Source organism: Austrofundulus limnaeus, unplaced genomic scaffold (genome assembly GCF_001266775.1).
Source record: "Austrofundulus limnaeus strain Quisiro unplaced genomic scaffold, Austrofundulus_limnaeus-1.0 Scaffold94, whole genome shotgun sequence".
NCBI classification, from domain to species: domain Eukaryota; kingdom Metazoa; phylum Chordata; class Actinopteri; order Cyprinodontiformes; family Rivulidae; genus Austrofundulus; species Austrofundulus limnaeus.
In genome coordinates this window covers 141,025-161,775 of record NW_013952496.1, presented here as the reverse complement: position 1 = coordinate 161,775, position 20,751 = coordinate 141,025, and the positions used below count along the sequence as shown (strand labels likewise).

Below are 20,751 nucleotides of genomic sequence, written 5' to 3'. Positions count from 1 at the left end.
AACTGTATATATATCATTGTTTCTTGGTGGAAGGTTCATGGGGTTCAGTTCTTCAGTGCTTCCATCACTATAACTAAAGTCGTTATCACTGCTTAACCACTGAAAGTGTGCATAATTTGTGCTAGTGATGCAAGAGGAACTTTCAAACCAAAATTGGATTATAAAAAAATAAACTATTTCAAATAATTATCAGCTTTTCCAAAGTGTTTATTTTACAGATTACTGCCTCTTAAGAACTATGGATGAATAAAACCCTTCACTGCTGATTACCAGGTTTCACATATCAAGCTCATAATCTCTGCATTGATGGTAGACCATTTGTAAACTTCTTAACTAAAACACAGGAATCATTTCTTCATTGTCACATATTTTAAAGCAATATGTTTTCCTCAACCTGGTATTGTGCAATTAACTTACCCAGCTGTGTCTGCTACATCCATTAGGCCATGCTGCTCTGCAGAGGTCCTCCACTGTGGCTCAACTAGAAAGTGCATTATTTCAGTTGTGGCATTTGGTCAAAGATTTAGGTCTTAAAATGCTGAAGTTCGTCCCCCAGTGTTGTCGTAAAGTAAATCAATACTGAGACTTCAAAGATCATGTGCAGTCAGGATTTTCAGGTTGTCGTAGATGTTCTTATATGTTTGTTTTGCCAAGAACAGAAATAACAAGAACATCCAAAGATATGGAGCACATACTAATGCTTGTCTTTTATAGTCTTGTCACTTGAAGTTTTAATGGTTTCTGTGAAGGAAATATAAAATCAAAATGGGTGAAGCCCATCAAGCCAGAACTCATTTTAGTTGCCAAACTGAAATAATATTAGATCGTCAAACACATTAACAGCACCGTCTCTTATGACATATATCAAAACGACTGTTCATATGGGTTTCTTACTACTCACTGTAGATGAACTCAAACTAATATATGACATTAGAGTTAGCATCTTCAGTGTGGTGGGCTCTGATTCATGGTAGACTGAAATTAGGCCTGGAATCTTGTGTGCACATGGCCAATTTCCAGAGAACCTCAATTATAATGCTGTAGAGCCAGAAAAAGGGAAAGAGGTAGACTGCGTGGAGCCCTTCAATTCTGCTGTAGCCTGCTACTCTGTCACTCAAACACACTGCTACTACCGTGGCTAAAACAGATCACCACACTGCGTTCAGACACATGGGAGGGATTTCGTTGGTACACACACACCACATGCACACACACGCACACACACACACACACACAGATGTCATGTGAATTATTATATGTAGATGGCAGTTAAACCACTGGAGGGAGCCTTGGAGTGTTTGTTTTAAAACACTTACTTCCAAACTGAATGTGCCTAAAATTCCTCTGTTTACATTTCCTCAAAATTTAAGAAAAAAACATCTTTGCAAGCAAGTTGAGTAGTTTGAATTACACAAATTTAGGCAAAACCACACATAATAGGAGCTAGTCTTTGAGTTTAATGCAAATGACAGTGATTTTTGGTGTGCCAGATACTTAGTGGTTTGGGATTATTCAGCAGATGGTGACAGTCTTGCAGAACAATTTCCACATTTCTCCACTGTGTCTCCCATTTTCAGTCACAGATTGTCTTTGATGGTGTGGATCCAAGGCTAAAATGTGCCTGCTGCTTATTCACAGGGTCATTGATGCTTATTATTTTTCTCCTAGGTTGGAAAAAAAACCCTAGAATGATAGGTAGTATTGGTGGGAGAAATATGCAATAAATGTTTTCACAGAAGTGATTTAAAACTGCTTATGCTCATTTTTTTGATAAATGAATTTATTGGCATTTATAAATGCAAAACGTTAACTTTCCAGTCATGTATGAGAGGGTGCATTTATGGTGAACATGCAAGACTGTCTAGGCAAAAGTAATTTTCACACCTTTTTTAATTAGAACCAAATAGCAACAGTCTCAGACACCCTGTCTGAGGTGGTATTCTGTGGCCTGGATTTTGATGTTTCTTTTAGCAAAGTAGAGCTTTCTGGTACAACGTGAACAAGGTGTTGCCTTATAGGCCAGAAACACATAGAGACATACTGGAAAATTTTAAATGCTGGGCATAGTCTGTGCGGTATGGTACAGAAGGGAACCAATAAAATATAAATAGTGAAGTGTTACAGATGTTCCTATTTTTAGTTTTTATAAAATATTACACAAATAGTTTTGGTGTTGTGAATTTTTGATATAACTCAGGTTTTCCCTTTTGTGTGTTTCCAGGTTTAAACCAAAGGAGCAAAAATGAAGACAGTTGCCAGGAGACTGGGGAAGTTTACGATAGATCCTTTACACTGTGAGAATTGGTGGAGCACACGGATACTTCTAATGGTGTATGTGGCCTTGGAGCTTTTAACACTCCATCCATCTTTTGTCCTTGGTACCCTTGAACTACAGCTAGACGAGGAACAACCAGCAGGAACAGTGGTGGGAGACATCAGTGCAGGACTTCCCCCTGGTGTCACAGCTTCCTTGTACTTCATTTCAGACCATGAGGGCACAGGAGTGAGCAGTGATTTGGACATTGATGAAAGCACAGGCATAATTAGAACTGCTAGGGTTCTGGACAGAGAATTGAGAGATCAATACAACTTCATTGCAGTCACCATGACAGGTGTGACTGTAGACGTAACCATCAAAGTGAATGATATAAATGATCATGCACCCAAGTTCCCTCGTAAAAGGGCTACATTTAAAATTCCCGAGCAGACAGCAATTGGCACCAGATTTCCTCTTGAGCCAGCTGTTGATAATGATAAAGACCAGTTCACAACACAGGGCTACCTTATCAAGGATGGAAATGTTGGGCAAGCATTCAGCTTGGAGACAAGGAGGGGAAGCAATAAGGTCCTCTATTTGGACCTGATGGTAAATACCATTCTAGATCGAGAGAAAAGATCCACCTACACCTTATTTTTAGAGGCTTTTGATGGAGGTTCCCCAAAAAGAACAGATCAGATGACATTAGATATTACTGTACAAGACATTAATGACAATGCTCCTGTTTTCAATCAGAGCCGCTACCATGCTATCATATCTGAGAACCTCCAACCAGGAAGCAACATCCTGCAGGTGTTTGCAACAGATGATGATGAGGGAGATAATGGGATGGTGATATATGAAATCAACAGAAGACAGAGTGACCCAGACCGCTACTTTGTCATAGACTCTCGTGCTGGCATCATCACTTTGAACAAGCCCCTGGACTTTGAAAAGAGGAGAGTCCATGAACTTGTAGTCCAGGCTCAAGACAATGCAACCCATCCAGAAGTGACCAATGCGTTTGTCACTATACATGTCAGAGATTATAATGACAACCAGCCCACGATGACCATCATCTTTCTGAGTGAGGATGGATCTCCCAGAATCTCAGAAGGTGCACAGCCTGGTCAGTATGTAGCACGGATATCAGTCACTGACCCAGACTATGGAGAGTATGCCAATGTCAATGTGTCATTAGAGGGAGGGGATGGAAAGTTTGCCCTGACCACAAAAGATAGCATTATATATCTTGTCTGTGTGGACCAGATTCTGGACCGTGAGGAGAGAGACACTTATGAACTAAGGGTGATGGCAACAGACTCAGGTACACCTCCCCTCAGGGCTGAGTCCTCTTTTACCATCCAAGTGACTGACATCAATGACAACCCTCCTCTGTTTGACCAGCCAGTGTACAGACAAGTCATCCCTGAAGTAGTTTTCCCAGGGAGCTTTGTGTTGCAGGTTACTGCAAGAGATAAAGACCAGGGACCCAACGGAGACATTAGCTACAGCATCCTTCAAGACCAGAGTGCTTATTACAGCTGGTTCAGTATAGACTCCATTACGGGCATTATTACCACTTTATCCCAGCTGGATTATGAAAAGAACCCTAGTCCCAGTATAACTGTAGTGGCTACAGATGGTGGAAAACCATCTCTTTCATCAACTGCTGTGGTAAACATCTTACTTCAGGATATAAATGACAATGAGCCCGTTTTCGAGAGACACTTCTACAACGTGTCCATCAAGGAAAACACAGCTCCAGGGACCTGCATTCTGGAGGTAGGACTTTTTCTTTGTGTTTTGTTTTGTTCAGTTTATAATGCAGTTCAGTTGATCAAATTCCCTGTTTGATACAGTACAATATTCTGCACTCAACACAGGTTTCTGTAGAGAGCACAGCAAACGTAAATTCATTTAATCAATAGAAGATGACTTTTATGCTGGATTTGTTGAGTCCTTTTGTTCCTCGTTATATTTTAATAGTAAAGCTGTTGAAATTGCATGGCCTTAGTGAGGATTTACCTGCAATTTTGGACCAGGATGATCTCCATTTTGGCTGTCCTCCCCTTCACCTCTTAAAAGGGTTTCCAGGGGAACAGAAGCATTTAGAAGTACTCTGTCAGCCCCGGAACAAAAGGGCTTTTCACATATTCAGAGACAGAGACAAATTTAAGGCTTTATGTTTGTTAATATGTGTCACTTCACATTTAAAAGGCATCTTAATTAGACTAGTTCAGTCTGAGAAAAATGGTCACAGACAACACAATTAATTAAAGTTCAGACAAATTACAGCACCCCATTTAACTGCTGTGTTGAATCTTTGAAAACGTCGTTTTCTAAAGATGTTTTTGGAAATCCTATTAACAAGACAGCACTTGTGAAAGGAAATAAAAACTAATTAGGTCTTAAAGTTGTTTAAGTAATTTCTCATGTTAGCAGGCCTGTGTTTCTTTTTGCAAATACAGAGGAACTTTTAGGATTTATTACAGTGGCGTTTGCTGAAATATTGCTTGGATCAAGGACTTGGACAAAGCATTTAGTTTACATGATTGTGTCCTGGCCCAGGGTTATGCTTTGAAATAGAGAGGGTTAAGGGAGTGCACAGTCTTTTCTGCAATAACCGGTACAAAAACAAGCAAGTTGGGAATCTAATACAGAGTTCTCCTGTTTTAAATTGCAAGGACAAGAGCTATGAGAGATGTGTCAGATACAGTACTTTGAAAATATGCATATTTTTGAGAACTTTAAATCGTTCTGACTTTGCTTTAAACTAGTCTTATATGCTTGATCAGATGCCATTTAGGGTCCAAGTGTGAAGTAAATCCTAAAAGTCACTGCTCTCTGGCACTCTCTTTGGCTTGCCTGGATGCTGCAGTCGTGTGTATTTGGCGGACCATGTGAGAACAGACTGCCCTTACTCAGGGTGCCAGCTCTACATCCAAACATCACAGCAAGACATCTAAGAACTGCCTTTTTTGTCTCTGTAGATTAAATTCACCATGTCACCCCTTCTATGCTCAGCGCTGTCCAAAAACCCACTACAATAAGGCTATTGTGATCATTAATTCAGAAGTTTGAAGCTTTTCTATTTATTTTACTTTGTGGGTCACCAGCACAGCAGTTCATGATTATTCCAATGAAGTCTGGCTCCACAGTTCTGTGTCTGTCACTTTCCACAATCCATCAGTGTGTTTTTGAGATGACTTTATAATTAGATCAGGAGGGTGAGGGTGGGTGAGAGATAACAAAAAATACAAGCTATTTGTCTTGTAATTCAGTATGTAAGATCTGCTGCAAAGGAACTAGGTCATCCTTGAGTGCGTAAATAAAGTATGACACACATACATACACACACACACACAAAAAAAAAAACAGTTTAAAAATTGGTGTCACAAGGCATTACTTATATTTTCTCTTATTCAGTTCGAACCAATTTTACATGTTCACAAGAATGGTGTGGAGTAACACTCTGATGCCATAAAATAACTAAATTGCTTTTGCAGTTTTGATATTGTTGCTGTAGTCTTTCATAAATATTATGATTTTACAGCAGACAGTATCCATTTTATTCTGCTTAATGTTTGCATGTATTAAAAAGACCTATCACATTGTTTGTTGGGAAGTATTAAAGTCAAAGAAACTCTTGTACAATTAGGTCTTGATATGTTTTTAAGGATAATTTAAATTTTAATTTAATTTTAGTTTAAATTTTAACATAACTTACAGAAGTAAATGTGGTTTGGGCTTTGAGAAATACACATTTATTTGACAATGTTTTATTTTACAAATAAAACTTTCTAGTTGGTTGTGCCAGAACCTTGCACAGGAGAATGATTTGCCCATATTACTGTGTTTTTAGGGTAATTTGGAGGGTCTCTGCTAAGAATTGTTCCTCTGTCAGTTTTTTTGGAGGGGGTCTGGCTCCAGTAGAAAAGTGGGAGGGGGTCTTTTGGCAGCTGTGGGGGAAATGAACCCTGACAAGTGCTTGCAGGAGTGGCAGAGGTGACAAAAGCAGCGGGGGGCTTCCTTTTCTGTCTGTTTGCTAAGCCCTCTCAAAAATCTTATCTGATGTCCCTTCATTTTTCATTAGAGGAGTGTGATGATAAGCTAGACTTATTTTATTTTTTTTAACTTACTGCTCCCATGTTCATTACAGAAAGGAGTGCTTGTCATAGCTACAACATGAGACAAACACTGATTACTACAATTATGGAATCAAAGAATTGCCATTTTTCTTTGTGTCAAGCTGACAGCTTAAACGGATGCCACAGTTTCTTAAACTGTATCTCAGTGAAATATTACTACATAATTACATTTTGTTTTCTTTGTTCTTTTTTCCTAGGATTGTTTGCTTTGGTTATAATTGTTTTGTGTGTGTTCACAGCAAAACTGCGATCCTGCTATGTAAAATCTCCTGCACTGTTCAGCAATGCTTAGACATATTCATTATTTCACACTGAATTCTTTAAAACCAGCCTAGTTGAAAGAGGTACCTCAGTGAAGAGGTACTCTGAAACACTTCTCCTTTCCTGCCAACATAAAAGCAGCCAGTCTATTGAGGAAAAAAAAGACTACTCATAATTGTCCTGGAGAAAAAAAAGTCTGACTGAATAAATGAATGTCGTCTTTTCTCTCCACTAGTACTTCATAGTTTCTTCAGTCTTGTTGAGCTGTGGTGACCACCCACTGGTAACCACAGGCAGGTGTTAATAATGCTGTTTTTAATGCTTTAAAACTTGCTTTCCTCAATCTTATGCTAGTCTGTAAAAAATGTATTTTTTCAACTAGGAAGTAGTCTTCTTGATGCCTTATAGGAAGAAGTTAGGCACGTACAATTTAATTACTGAAGTAGCCTTTGCTGAAACTTTGAGAACCTTGCTGAATGAAAATGTTAATTTTTAATTGTTTTTGCCTGTTCAATTTTGTGTGTGCACCCTCAGTAATAGACTCATTACCTCATACTAAAAGCTAAAATGGAATTTGAAGTTAGCTGATAAGAAATTCAGTGGACCAATACAAATAGCCTGTGGAAATTATAATTTTTTTTGTCCTTTCGTTCATTTGAGTAATTACCTCAAAATTTTATATCTAACATATTATCTATTCTCTCCCCTTGGGCCTTTTTCAGGATAATGCATAAAACTCGCTTAGTGTGATTTGAATAGAAACTAAAGTTTTGCAAAAAAGACGTGCGATAATTTGTTGGCTGACTGTTCTGTATGCAAACTGTTTTTTTAAATAAAGCTTTTTTCCAAGACTTTGGCTTTCTGAAAATAACAAGGACTAATTATGGAGATAAGAAAAAAATGTCAATTTCAGACTGGTATTTTGGTACACACACCATGCAATCAGTTCTCACCAGAAATTTTTTTGGGCATTCTGTGTGTCAAATGAAATGTTCACTTGTCTGTTTTAATGCTAGGCAGACCTGTCTTGCTGGGAGGCTGGTTTAGCTTGAGGCAAGCTGAGTCTGCATTTGGTCTTTCGTCTGTTTTTTTTTCCTTCTCCTAACAACCGAGCTTCACTGTGGCTCTGCGGTGTAACAGTATTTTTAGGGAATGTTAAAATTGCAGGAAACTGGATGTGCCGCTTAATGTGTTCGTGAATGTAATACTTCCTTGAACACTTACGCCAAAGCCTAGCAGGCGCAACCTGAACATAAACACTGATGCACATCTGAACTGTTGGTGTTCAGGTCGAAGTTGCTGCGCTTGTGAAAACTGAGAGCATGTTTTGTGCTCAGTCATCTGTAAATTTAGAGCCTCTGTTTCTGCAACCGGCCAAGGTAATGGCAAAAATGTTAATGTTTAATGATTAATTACAGGACCTGGATGAAAATGGCATTCATTATTGCAAACCCAAACCTGTGGGTAATAAAAAAAAATGTTAAACAAAATATTAGGAGCACTATTTTTTTGACTTTATGAAAAGTGGAAAAAAATGTGTAGAATAGCAGGAAATGATTTTCGTTTTTGATTTAGTTTTTGATCATTGTAATAATTTGAATATTTTGTTTGAATTAGTACAATATGTCTGATCCAATATATCACAAAGTCCCAGATGCCTACAAAAATACTGTTGTATTTTTTAGTCTATATCTTAGTAAAATACATTTCTAAAGATCTGTAAGATAATGAGATTTGTAAAGATTAGTGTCAAACCAGTCTTTTTATCTTAAAGCAGAAAATATTGGTAACTATCAGTTGAATCATTGACAACATGTTTTCATGTTTCAAACCCAGAACCAACATTTAGGTTGTTTTCACTGTTTTTTTAAATCTAATATTTGATTACATTGTGTTTATAATGACTGTTTTATATATATATTGCATATTTCATCAGGCCTCATACTGTGTATTAGTCCTTTAACCATAACCTGTGTATGTAGTTGAGAAGTCTCCTGTGACATACAAAATATGCATGTGTTGTCTGTGTTAAAGTGAGCTGTGCCTACAAGACTGTAGAGCAGTGATGCAGTTACTATATGTGTAGTTCAGTATAAAAGCAAACGATCTTAAAATTAAAAGGCAGCTGGAGACGTTTCCTGCTTTCTTTTGGCAAGAAAGGTGGATGGGTCTATATGGATCTTTCATAGAAGACAAAATTTCAATAATAGTCTGTTACGTGGGCTGTCGGCTGCAGGTCAAGCCGACCTCCTAGTTTTGCTTCCAAGTTTTTCTGAAAACGTGTCAGTGTGCAATGAAAGGACAGAGGCTGAGAAAAAGCAAGAAAACACTTGAGAGTGTGCAGAAGAACCCAGCCTCCGGCAGCACTGACAAAACTCAGGCTCAGATGCACGATCCAGCTGTTGATTCCTCTCGTAACATTTATCTTCCGACACTGAAGTGTCCTGTCTCACGTCTTTGCTTTTTGTTCCCTGCTTGACCAGACCTTTTATCTGTTCCCACTTCCCTTTTCCTCATTGTTGTGTCTTGGCTGTGATCCTGTTACACCTCTTTGCTTCCCCTTGCTCCCCTGTTGTATGATGACAACTGAATGAGAGCAAGTGATTGAAGCACATCTGCCTGCCTGGGAACCCTCAGTTGTATTAGGCTCAGTATTATTTATTTTCATTAGAAAAAAGGTGTACATTGCCAACAGAGAAAGGCATATGCAGGTATTTTCACAGTCACATTGACAGTGTTGCATTCAGTGCAAGAGAAGTTAACTGTTTTGAAAAAGGCAATAATTCACTCTGCATCATTTGAAGCAAATTAATGGGGAAGGGGAAGACCTTGAGACCGGCTGAGAAGATGGCTGCCAGGCCTTCTGTTCTCACCCCTCCGGTCCCCCTGCACATGTGCAAGGCAGTTGGCACTACAAAACAAGCTGGGCATCAGGAAGCATCATCTGCTCATGATATTCTCCCCGTTCAAACGCAAATCTGTGCTAAATCATCCATTCAAGTCCCTGCTGTCGGTCAGAAGCTACCAGACTGGAAAGCAGATGTATAGTGACAACTTGCCAGGTAACAAAAATCAGTAACCAGGAAACTAGATCCCAAAAGAACAGCAGCTAATCTCTTCTTGGCGCGACGTGGACGAGGATGTACTGTAATGGTACATTGTAGCTGCCAGCATGTTGGATTTGACATTCATGACAAAACCTCTTCCTAAAAAAACATGCATATATTTACACAACCTTAAAATATCTTAACCGCTGAACAAATGTCTCCATATCCAGACTGACTTTTACGAAGAATGCATTGCTTTCTTTTGCCAGAAACCTCAGCTCCCTCCGTTTGCTCCAGCCTGACTTCCAGTTGAAATAATGATTTTGAAGAATGTTTCTCAGAAACTCATTCATGTATTTGTTCACTGAGTTACTGAGCATTTCCTGCTATCACAAAAGACCAGTTTTGTTTTACAACGAGGCCTAAAGAAGATGGCTGAACATTAGATTTTTTTTCAATACATTTGACATCGAAATGAGTAGCAGGAGTTCTAAAGTACTGTTTCAATACCACGGTATAATAACAGGGCTAAACATTCAAACTGTGTGGTCAATTAAATGTTGGCCCTACCTTATTTTAACATTAAAGGATATTTTGCAGATACATTAGTGCCTTTCAATCCATCTTTACATTTGCTTGTCTCAATAGGCAGGGTACATCCTGGATAGGTTTCAATTCCATCACAGGGACACAGAGACAAACAAGACAAACAACTTTTCACACATTTACTCAGAACTAGGGACAATTTAGTGTCACCAATTAATCTAATATGCGTGTTTTTGATCTGTGGGAGGTACTGGAGTGTCCGGCGTAAACTCATGCATGCACACGGGAGAACATTCAAACTCCATCAAGAAAGGTCTTTGGCTGGAAAGTGATCCTGCAAACCTCTAACCACTGCACTCCATTGAATCAGAGTTGTTTTGTTCATTAAACTGGGGAGGTTGTGGATTCCTCTTCAAACCAGCATGTTTTGCACCAAAGTTGTTGATTGAACTTTTCAAACTCTTGTCTCCAAACACATTTCTTGTAAAGATGCCTTTTGCATTGTTGCAAGAAGTTTGTCTAAAAGACTCAGTGCTCAATAAAGCACCGGGTCACTTTGAAGGACCTTTAAAAACTCCAATTAAAAAGAAAGAGACAGAAAAAAAATATCAAGTGCTCTTTGTACCTGACCCATTCATACAGCCTTAGTTTTTCCAAGCTTTGCAAAACAACTCATGTGGGAGAGAAATGGCCACCAGACGAGTCACCTCTCAGGCCAAGTTTGATACAACTTTATTATATTTCAGTGTCATGCGTACAGGCTGAAGGGTAGAATATGTAGGCTTAGAGTTGATCTTTTACTGATAGGCTTGTTATTGTGTCTTTTTTGCTGAAAAGATAAGAACATTTATGTGAAAGGAGCGGATGATATGCTGCAGAGAAGAAAAAAACTCCACTTTTCACGGTGTTTTTCTTGGTTTCAGACAAAAATGCACCCAAGCCTGCTTTAACTAGACAGCCAGTCTTTGTGCACAAATTTACCACAGTGGTTGTCCATCACACTGTTGCTGGCATATATTAAATCTCTCACAAAGTCTACTAGTAATGCCCCTCATCTCGTAAGGGAGAACCTGTGTAATTCCTTTTCTTGTCTGTGGTAATGCAACCACTCTGTAGATTAGTTTTAATAAGAAGACAACTGCTTGGCTTAATAGTGATTTCCTCAGTGTATCGAGGTGATTTAAAGATTTAGCAGGGGAACTAATTATCACAGGGTTGTGTACCTCATCAGTAAAGCTAATTTGGTCTGGTGCTGTAGAATTTATGTTAAGAGTGGTGCGCTGCTGCTTTTAAACATTGAGTTGAAAGGCCAAATCTTTGTTTAAATTGTTGTGTGTGGCCTGGTGCGTGGGGCGCATAGCAAGCTGTGGGGCTCTCTGTTGTAATTAGGCGGAGCTGGTATGCAGGAATCAAGACTTGTGATTTGTGACAGATGAACGAAAACCAGGGACTGCATGTGTTTATTTTTTGCCACGACACAGACAAGATTTTAGGGTGACCGATTTTTTTATTTTTATTTTTAATCAGCATCCTTTGATCCTTCCAGACTGCCTCAAAAAGATTTTTTCTGGGATTCAAGGGAAAAACCACTCTTGACACTCAAAAACAGGAATATTGTTGGGGCAGATAAGATTTTTGTTACTATGACAAAAATAAAATGATTTACTTTGGTGCTATGCATTGCTTTTTCATTGTTTTACCATAGGTTCAAGGTTAAAAATAAGCAAACAAACAAACAAGCAGTTGCCTTTACTGCAGTGCAGCATCTTGGATTGCATCCTCATAATTTTTGTTCACCTAAAAATGACATCAGCACACTTCAGAGTGAGGCTGATCGCTCTCTCAGGATGAATAAAATACTTATTATTGGTTAAGTACTTCTGGAGAAACTATAGTTGTTGAATATTTCAAAACACATCATCCCCAGGGGGAAAGGCAAAACTGTAACAGTCCAGTCGCCCTTCAAATATTAATTTTACACAATATGTTTCACCTAACTGCATACACTTGAAGCCCAAGATTGAAATATCTAGAATATTGTATCATCTCCTGTTTGAACATTTGTTGATGGTGATGCATCTGCTCTTCTTAAAAACAAGTGTCTTCATCTCTTCTCTCATCTTAAGCCTGTCTCACCAGAAAACCTCTGAAGCTTTTGTAAAATTGATTTTATTTTTTTTTAAATGAGGAGTTTTGGTTAGGACATAAAACATAACGTGTAGGTAGTGTACAGAGGTTTGCATTTGTAAATGTGTTGTTGTGATGATACGCATTGCATTTTTAAAAAATCGGTCGGAGGTGATCTTGGTTTCAGCCATTCACTTGAATACAATATCTATGTTTGTTAAATTTAAGCTATGCAAAATGTTCAATAAAACAAATGAAATGTGTCAAAGATTTATCAGACAAAGACGACACTGGTACAATCCTGACAATGAACATAGGTTTGAGGAAATGCTTGTGAGAAGATTCGTCGTGTTCTCCATTTGTTCAAACGATCACTGAGATACACAAATGATTCTATATTCCCAGCAAAACAGTCACTCAAACTGCACTTTTGCCACTTTAGACAGCTGAAAAAAGCTTATGAGCCTACTGAACTTGAGTGGTAAGTTGTAGATTGTAAGTCAAATGCTAGGGTGAACCCTTAGGCACAGCTAACCCATAAAAATAGTAGTGCATCAGTGAGCTCCCAGTGGTTTTTGTGAATAATGTAGAAACCAGGCAGAAGTCTTAATACAAAGACATGAACAGTATTGTTGTTATAATAAACAAATCTCTTATTTAAATAGCTTTTTTTCAGCCCGGGCGATGTTAACATGTGACACAATAAGATACAGTCATTAGTTGTTTGCTTTCGACAGAGTACTTGACTACATATCCTGATACTAGGCAAAGGGAGAAAAAAGAGTTAGGCTTTTCTTACTCCGAATTTTAGCCTGTTTAAAGTAGTACTCTTCTACTTTCACTATCCTTTTCATCACTATAGCTGCACCAGTTTTATTCATGGGTTTTCATTTCCATGATTTTTTTTTTAGCCTCAAGCATCCTTATTCTCTAGCGTAACTCTTTGGGATATCAATTAAAAATTAATTCTAATATAATTATTCTTTTTTTTTTTTTTGCTCCAGTAGTGTTTCTTCTTAAGCAAGATGCTACAGCTTACTTTGAGGAGAATTAAAATCTTAAAAAGTAAAGGTGTTTAAATCAGTAGATTTACTTCACTTTGCTGAACATATTTCTGGAAGTGCTTTATTTGGAAAACTCCTCGGAGCCTCCCTTCTCCTGCAGTTCTGTAAATTACTTGTAAACAGGCTGTTTAAGTGTGAAGTCACCCCGTGCCCTGCTTCCGCTCTGTATTCATCATGCTGACACACAAACACATAGAAGTATGGTGAATGTTTTTGCTGAAGAGCTGGGGGAAGGGCTCCGACTGCTGTTATGGGACCGGGCCAAAGTCTGACACAACACAGAATGTTATTTTTTTTTCCTTTTTTATTTTCTGCAGATTTTTTCTCTTTTTTTAAAGCACTTTTCAAATCAGACCGAAAATAGTTTTTAATGTTTTCTATTTAGAATTCATAGTTATCTAATATAAAACAACTTATTTATGCTTATTTATGTGGACTTTCTCTGATGATTTACCACTTGCTATGCATAAAGTTTTGAGATTCTTTTGTTAGGCAAAATAAGTCACACACACATGCTAATAATAATAAAAAATAAACAAAAAAAAAACTGAACAGAAAATGGGATGCAATTGATAAAAGTGGAAAATTACTAAATTATTAAAACAAAAGTGGCATGTTAAGGAAAGCAGAGTGAGGAAAATAAGCAGATGCTGAGAGTGGGAAAGGAGGCGATTTACCTCATGCAGCGTGAGTGCAAAAGCAGCATGTATATGAAACTCTAGTGGTTTGTTACCATGGCAGCTTTTGGAAATGAGAAAGGGGGGTAAAGAGTAGCCTAAAAAGAAACCCCATCGATTCAGTGATGAAATCATTATTCCAAAGTGACTGGCTCTTCACTGTAATTTCAGGAAAGTCTTTATGTATTTAGACAATCTGTGAATGAATGCTGAACTCGTTAAACCTGCAGCACATGCTAATACTGTTCCTTGACTTCTTGTTTTCCTCCACATAGTGGCCTGTTTAGAGTTAAATGTTTCTTTTTCTCCAGAGTTTATTCCTGTTTCCTCTTTAGACTGTCTTGCCATTTCAGTTATCACATGACATTATCAACACATCCTAGAGGCCTGGAGAGCATGCAGCCAAGCCTGAAATGTTTGTTTGGGGATAGAAACGTCATGATCCCTCGGCTAGAGAGGTTACATTTATCCTGGTGTGTAAACACAAAGTATAAACTGAGGGATCGGATGGATGTATATTGTATATCAACTGAGGTTTTAATTCCAAGGGGATATGAGAGTTGCACAAGACTCCATGTGTTTATTCAGCATGTTTGCCCTCCTAAACGCCTGACCTTCATGTGTTGTCAATGACTGGGCCTCTTCATTTGTCATATTGGACACAAATGAGAGAGTTCATGTGGTCTCCTTTTTCCAAAACCCCTCTTTTACTCTGACGTGCTTGTCCCCGCTTTCGTATCTCTACATGGACTTTTGTTCACCCTGTTCTTCCCAGTTCTGGTTCCTGATAATCGTTTGGGGCCACCTTAATGAAGTGCCAGCATGATTAGATTCAATCCTGTTTTGCTTTTTGGGAAGGAAGAATTATCAGTCTGAAAAACACTTCCCATCTGAAACACACTTATCCCACACCTACAGAATTTCCCTTGTTGCCAAAAGTTGCCAGACTGTTTCCTATTATTTAGTCTTTATCTCCAACAACTTAGCCATGTCAAGACAAAAAAAGACCCAGATGTTTTATCTTTGGCTGAACCAAACCTTTGAGAACAACAATTTGAACTTTCAAGAGCAGCTTCCAATAGACTAAGTGTGACTCATTACATTTTTGTTTTAGGAATAATAATAATAATACAAATAGTTTTTAAAACAAAAACATGTTGAACCAAGAATATTGTTTCTATTGAGCAGTTTATTTCTTAATCCATTTATCTAGTTTTTTGTTTGTTTTGCATCCAAATGTGCTTTTAATAAGAGGTATTTTTGCACGCCAGTGAATGAAACTTCTCCGACTTTTTTCTAATATTTAAAGAATTTAAGTGTGTTTAGAAATTAGTTAGACTTTCACTTGGACAGAAAGTATAGATATTTTGAGTGATGCACTGGAAACTTGAAAATATAAACAAAACTTGTGTTTAAAAAGAAGAGAGAAACTGTGCAACACTATCAGAGTGCTCTGTTCCCAGACTTGGAAGTTGGAAGAAAGCTGCAGGACTTGGCCGAAGCTTGTGCAGCAGTAGAAGGGCGCATCGAGATGAGGCCAAAGCGCACAAGCTGAAAAGATTTTTGGCCTCAAGATTGGAGAGACAAAGCTTCTGTCACGTCAGATCCATACAGATGGACCAGTGAGAGCTGAAAACGATTTACTACTCAATTAAACAAATTCACATAATGTGAATTAAGGTAAACCAATAAAACCTTTTATTTGTACAAGTTATTTATGCATGTTGTCATCTGCTTTTATCTAGAACCAGTTTTTTAAACTGTCTTCATAGTATGTTTTGATAATTTGAAAAAGTTGTTTAAGAAGCAGAAAAAAATCCCAGTGGATGTTTAAACCCTACAGGACTGGTGTTTAAACATTTGGGTGGGTAATTATTCTCTTAACAGGCTCGCAAACATGTAATATGTAATGTGTGGATTGCTTTCAAAATCCTATACTGTCATATGTATGAATGTTGAAGTTGTTTTTTTGTCTTCTGGAAAGTTCATTAATTATTTATGGTTTGTATTAAATAATATTAATGAAGGGGCAATTGATTTTGTGTGGTCTGGTGTTTGGGTGGTATAGTTTTATGGATTAATGTGAATTCAGAGTGCTCATACTTGGAAAAACAGATTTGGTATGCTCACATAATTGTCTTCAAACTGGACAGTATGCTAGTTTCCAATCACTGCTTCAGCCTGGGAAACCTCAGATGTGGTTAACGAAGGAAACCAGTGAAAACGAACACCGTGACATTGGCGTGCTCTGTGGATGGTAGAGAGGAAACTGTTTGCTCATACTAGTTTACAGGTTTTGAATACTTTCCAGACTCGCCAACGAAGACTTTATTATATAACCACTTTTATTTTCAGTTTTTTAAACCTCATTAGATATACAAAAACAAAGAACACAGAACAAAGTGTGTTTTCCTAATGCTTTATGTCAGACTAGATTGATGGATCAACCATTTCCCCAGATTCATGCTTTTGTGCAAAGTAAATTATTCAAATTAATTCAACTCTGCCTGAACAACTGACAGAATACTTTGTGTAAAACCCCCTTTTTTGAGGTACAGAGCTCATTTAGCTATGGTTGTTAGGTGAGCAATGGGTGATGCTGGGAAGAAAACAAATTCTTTCTAAATCAATCAAATGATTCATTTGACTTCCTCGCTGCACAAAGCACCAAAGAAATATTAACATTTCCACACCTACTGTATGGTTTAAGTTGGGGGTTTGTTTTGTTCACCTTCCACTCTCCAAACTTGCTACTCCCATTTTTAAGGTCCTACAACAAATCCAAATTAAAGGATTATGCAGAAATTTGCAACATCCTTGTTGCAATGTTTTTTAAACCCAGAGTGCTAATGTGAAAGTCTTTTAGGAAGGCCGACCCAGACTCCTTTCAGTCTCAGAGCTTTCTGTTGCCAGGGTGCTAAAAATGCTGGAGGAGTTGCCACAATGTGCTTGTGTAGAATAGCTTATGGCACAAACATTGCACTGTCTATGTCTGCAGGAACTGTTGATGTGAGACAGCCGCTTTATGATGGTAAACGCTCTTCCTGAAAGTTGGCGACCCCCTGTTGACTCACTGGCGTAAGCGCAGTGCATGCGAATTGACTCAACATGTTGGATTAGCCAGTTAAATGTAGAAATCCTTTCCTTCAAATGTACAATTATGTCATTTGGTGCTTATGATAATGACCATTTGTTCCTTTTTAATTTTTTTTAATCCAGGGTTTGCATTTACTGTTTATTGATTATACATTTTACTACAAATCTGTGTACAAATTAGTCAAATTTTCACAAACTTTAAAAAGAATAATAAATTGAACAGCTTTTTGGTTTTGTTATTTCTTTTTATAAGGTTACACTAGCTGCGTTTCCATTGACCATGAAAATGCGCAAATTAGAATTTCGAAAATAAATTTGCTCAATGGAAACACGTCAATTTCGGAAAAAAAAAGTTTTTCGACAAAATGTTTTTGCGCTACGATGAGGTGGTTTTTCGGCCATATCAAAATTGGTGTTTTTCGCAAAACTGCAATGGAAACACTTTTTTCGCATCATGGGAGTCACGTGATCAACAACCGGCTATTTCTACTGGCGAAAAAAATGATGACGAAGATAACAGGAAGTGAAAGTAGTAGTAATATCACAGAAGTAGTAAAAGAAAGTAGTAAATTCAACGAGTACAATTTCCCAAAAACACAGCATACGTAGCCACTCCCAAGTAGGGGCTTGTCGCTGGAAAGCCTCGATAAAAGACGCTGCACTAGTGTCGTGGTAGCAACATGCTATGTGTTTACATCCATTGCCGCCAAGTTTGTAATGACTTATCGCGAGAACAAACGTATTCACGCATGACTTTAATAGCATTTCTTACTTAATGGAAACATCTCAATTGCGAAACAGTTTTTTCGACATTAACAGAATATCGCCAAAGTTTTGCGCACATTTGCAATGGAAACGCAGCTACTGTTTTACATACATTAAACACATATGATTCTAGACCAGTGACATGAATATGAAATTTCTACAAAATCGAAAAGGAGCAAAGAAAAACAAAAGAAATACTAGGATCTAAACCAAAAATCAAGCCTTATTGATTTGTGCTCACCTTTTTTCTCTGTACATACTGACACAATATTCAGCATCACAGAATAAGAATATGGTGGTAAAGAGACAGATAGAAACGGGAGAACCAGAGATCTGGGGAGGCGGGGGGGAAACAGCAGCAGTTGAGCTTTGTAGAAAAAAAGTGAAAGCAAGAAAATAGAGTAAAAATAGCCTCATGATGGAGATGGTGTCTCGATGAGGCAGCCCACTAACCTCAGAGGCGCCACAATCCCTGCCTTATCCCACCCCAGTGAAAAAGGAGGGGCCACACCGCAGATCTTTCTGACTGCCAAAACTTCAGCATCAGGCCACCTCTTTCTCTTTCAGGCTGTTTTTTTTTTTTTTTTGGAGGGGGGCAGGCATCTCAGACTGTGAAAAGACAACAAAGCGCTGCTGCCATTTCTGTGTGGCAGGGTGGCCTCTCAAAGCTCAGAGCAGGATCAGCGACAAAATCTCAACTAGCCGACAGTCTCCAGTTAAAAACGTCGTTGCAGCCAACCAACAGAGCAGGTCCATTTATATGGCTACCACTGCCGATGTTCTAATTGTCAAAGGAATTCAGAGATGCCTGGTGCTGAAGAGAAGTGATTAAAATACAACTCTATGTAAAAGATTTAAGTTTACAGGCAGACTTACCAAACGAGACAAATTAGTGTGTGACCCCAAATTAAAGTAGCCATAGTCATCTGTATATACTGTGTTGATCTGAACAAAGCCAGCTCATTTTTTTAATGACAGGACTAGCACACATTAAACTTGGGACACAAACATGTACACTTGTTGATAATAAGGTGCAGGTAACTTCCTAACAACACAGACACTGCTTGTTAAGAGCAACCCTGTTTAACACATGCAAAGTTATTCAAAAGGCAGTTTAGCCTGAATGAAACGTTTGCCTGTTAGCCTGCTTCAGTAAAAAAATAAGAAAATGTCGTTTTTATTTTCAGTTGACACCATTGTTATATAGTAAATCACAGAATAGAAGCTGCTGCTTCAGCCTAAACAGTTTTCTCCCATTTGGTTCAATAGGTGCTGTCAAATCCACAAATACAAGCTGCAGCCAATTATTTTAGGGAAAATCAGCACAGGAAAATGTCAATATCAGTGTTAATTTTTAATATTACAATGTATAAGATACCTCTGAACAATTGATAACTTAGGTTTCCCTTAAATTGGAAAATCAAAAGCAGCAATGCCGACAGATGAGCGGTTCAGAACCTCACTCAAAAGCTCAAACAATCAGTTACCCACAAAAAGCTTGATTAAACAAAACAGCTGATTATGACTGTTGATTAAGAGTAGTGTTTGTCTCTTGTAACTGTTGCAACAAATGGACTTCTAAGCTAAAATAATGCCTGAATTAACCAAGCTTTTTAAATCAAGAAAAAAAACTTAAACAGAAAAACTTTGTGTGTTAGACCAACTTTGAGAATGGTTTTTATAAGACCCTAGCGCAAAGGAGAATACTAAATAAAACATTAGATAAGACAAAAATAATAAAAAAAATAACTCATGACCCAACCTAAACACAGCCTAATGAAAAGTAAGCACTAATTTGCTGGGTATCATTTGCTTCAAGTAATTTAATGCAGGTTGAAGGTTTCAAATTGTCTTCGATTTGCTTCAGTTAATTATGCAAAACGTGACTCCTCTATCAATACATTTAGATGATGTCTTTCTCATTCATTCACTCATTTTCAGAACTCACTGTTCTGTTCAGGGTCACGGGGGGGCCGGAGCCCATCCCAGCTGTTATCAGGCAGGAGATTCGGTACACTGTGGACATTTTGTCTCTTCATTACAGGGCCAACACGGAGACACATCAATCATCCAACCCTGCATATACAAACCCCCACACACACACCTACTGAGCAGTCAAATTATTACATTTTTCTATTATATGGTCCAATCTAGTATGGTGGGGTTCTAATATTCACTATTTTACACTGCTTCATTTTCCACTGCGAACATTATCCTCTGTATGTGAGCAGAATCAGCTGTTTATTATCAAAGCATGTTTGAGGCAATACAAACACGACTTTCCATGTCTATTTGTCTACATTACATTGATCCTGCAGACGCTATTTTCCGAATGGTTCACAAATGAATAGGAGGGAAAAGGATGGATGGAGGAGATTTTAGTTGCTGAGTGAGTTTTTGACAGGTTTTAGTATTAAAAAAGGTTTGAAGGTCTAGTATTAATGATTATAACAAGAACAGAAGAGGTCAGGTGTAGACGACAGACAAAAAAAAATAGATCTGTAAATCTAAACATGCATTTTATATATCCATTAGTCAAGCACACCAAATGTATGATTTGTATGCACAAATGAGATTTGTGTTATTATTATTATTATTTGTTGTTTTATTTTGTGAGGTGGTAGATTTTCAATCTGCTTTATAAAATAAGGATGCTAGTTGATATGTGCCCTGCTGCAGTGCTGTTCTTTTGTTCCTAGTGAAGCAAGCTTTCATTAAACTTTCAGGCTTAGGAGGAGAAGTTTCAACAATATCTTCACT

General features: G+C 37.9%; 1 protein-coding gene across 1 annotated transcript in view; it reads left to right on the top strand.

The window, feature by feature from the left end:
* The window catches only part of LOC106520553 (protocadherin-16), a 79,046-nt gene that overhangs the window by 3,976 nt on the left and 54,319 nt on the right, over positions 1 to 20,751 (top strand). Inside the window, exon 2 of the mRNA XM_014012726.1 lies at positions 2,222 to 4,042. Within this exon, the coding sequence (XP_013868180.1) occupies positions 2,243 to 4,042 (1,800 nt within the window). The 5' untranslated portion in view covers positions 2,222 to 2,242. The remainder of the gene's footprint in view (positions 1 to 2,221; positions 4,043 to 20,751) is intronic.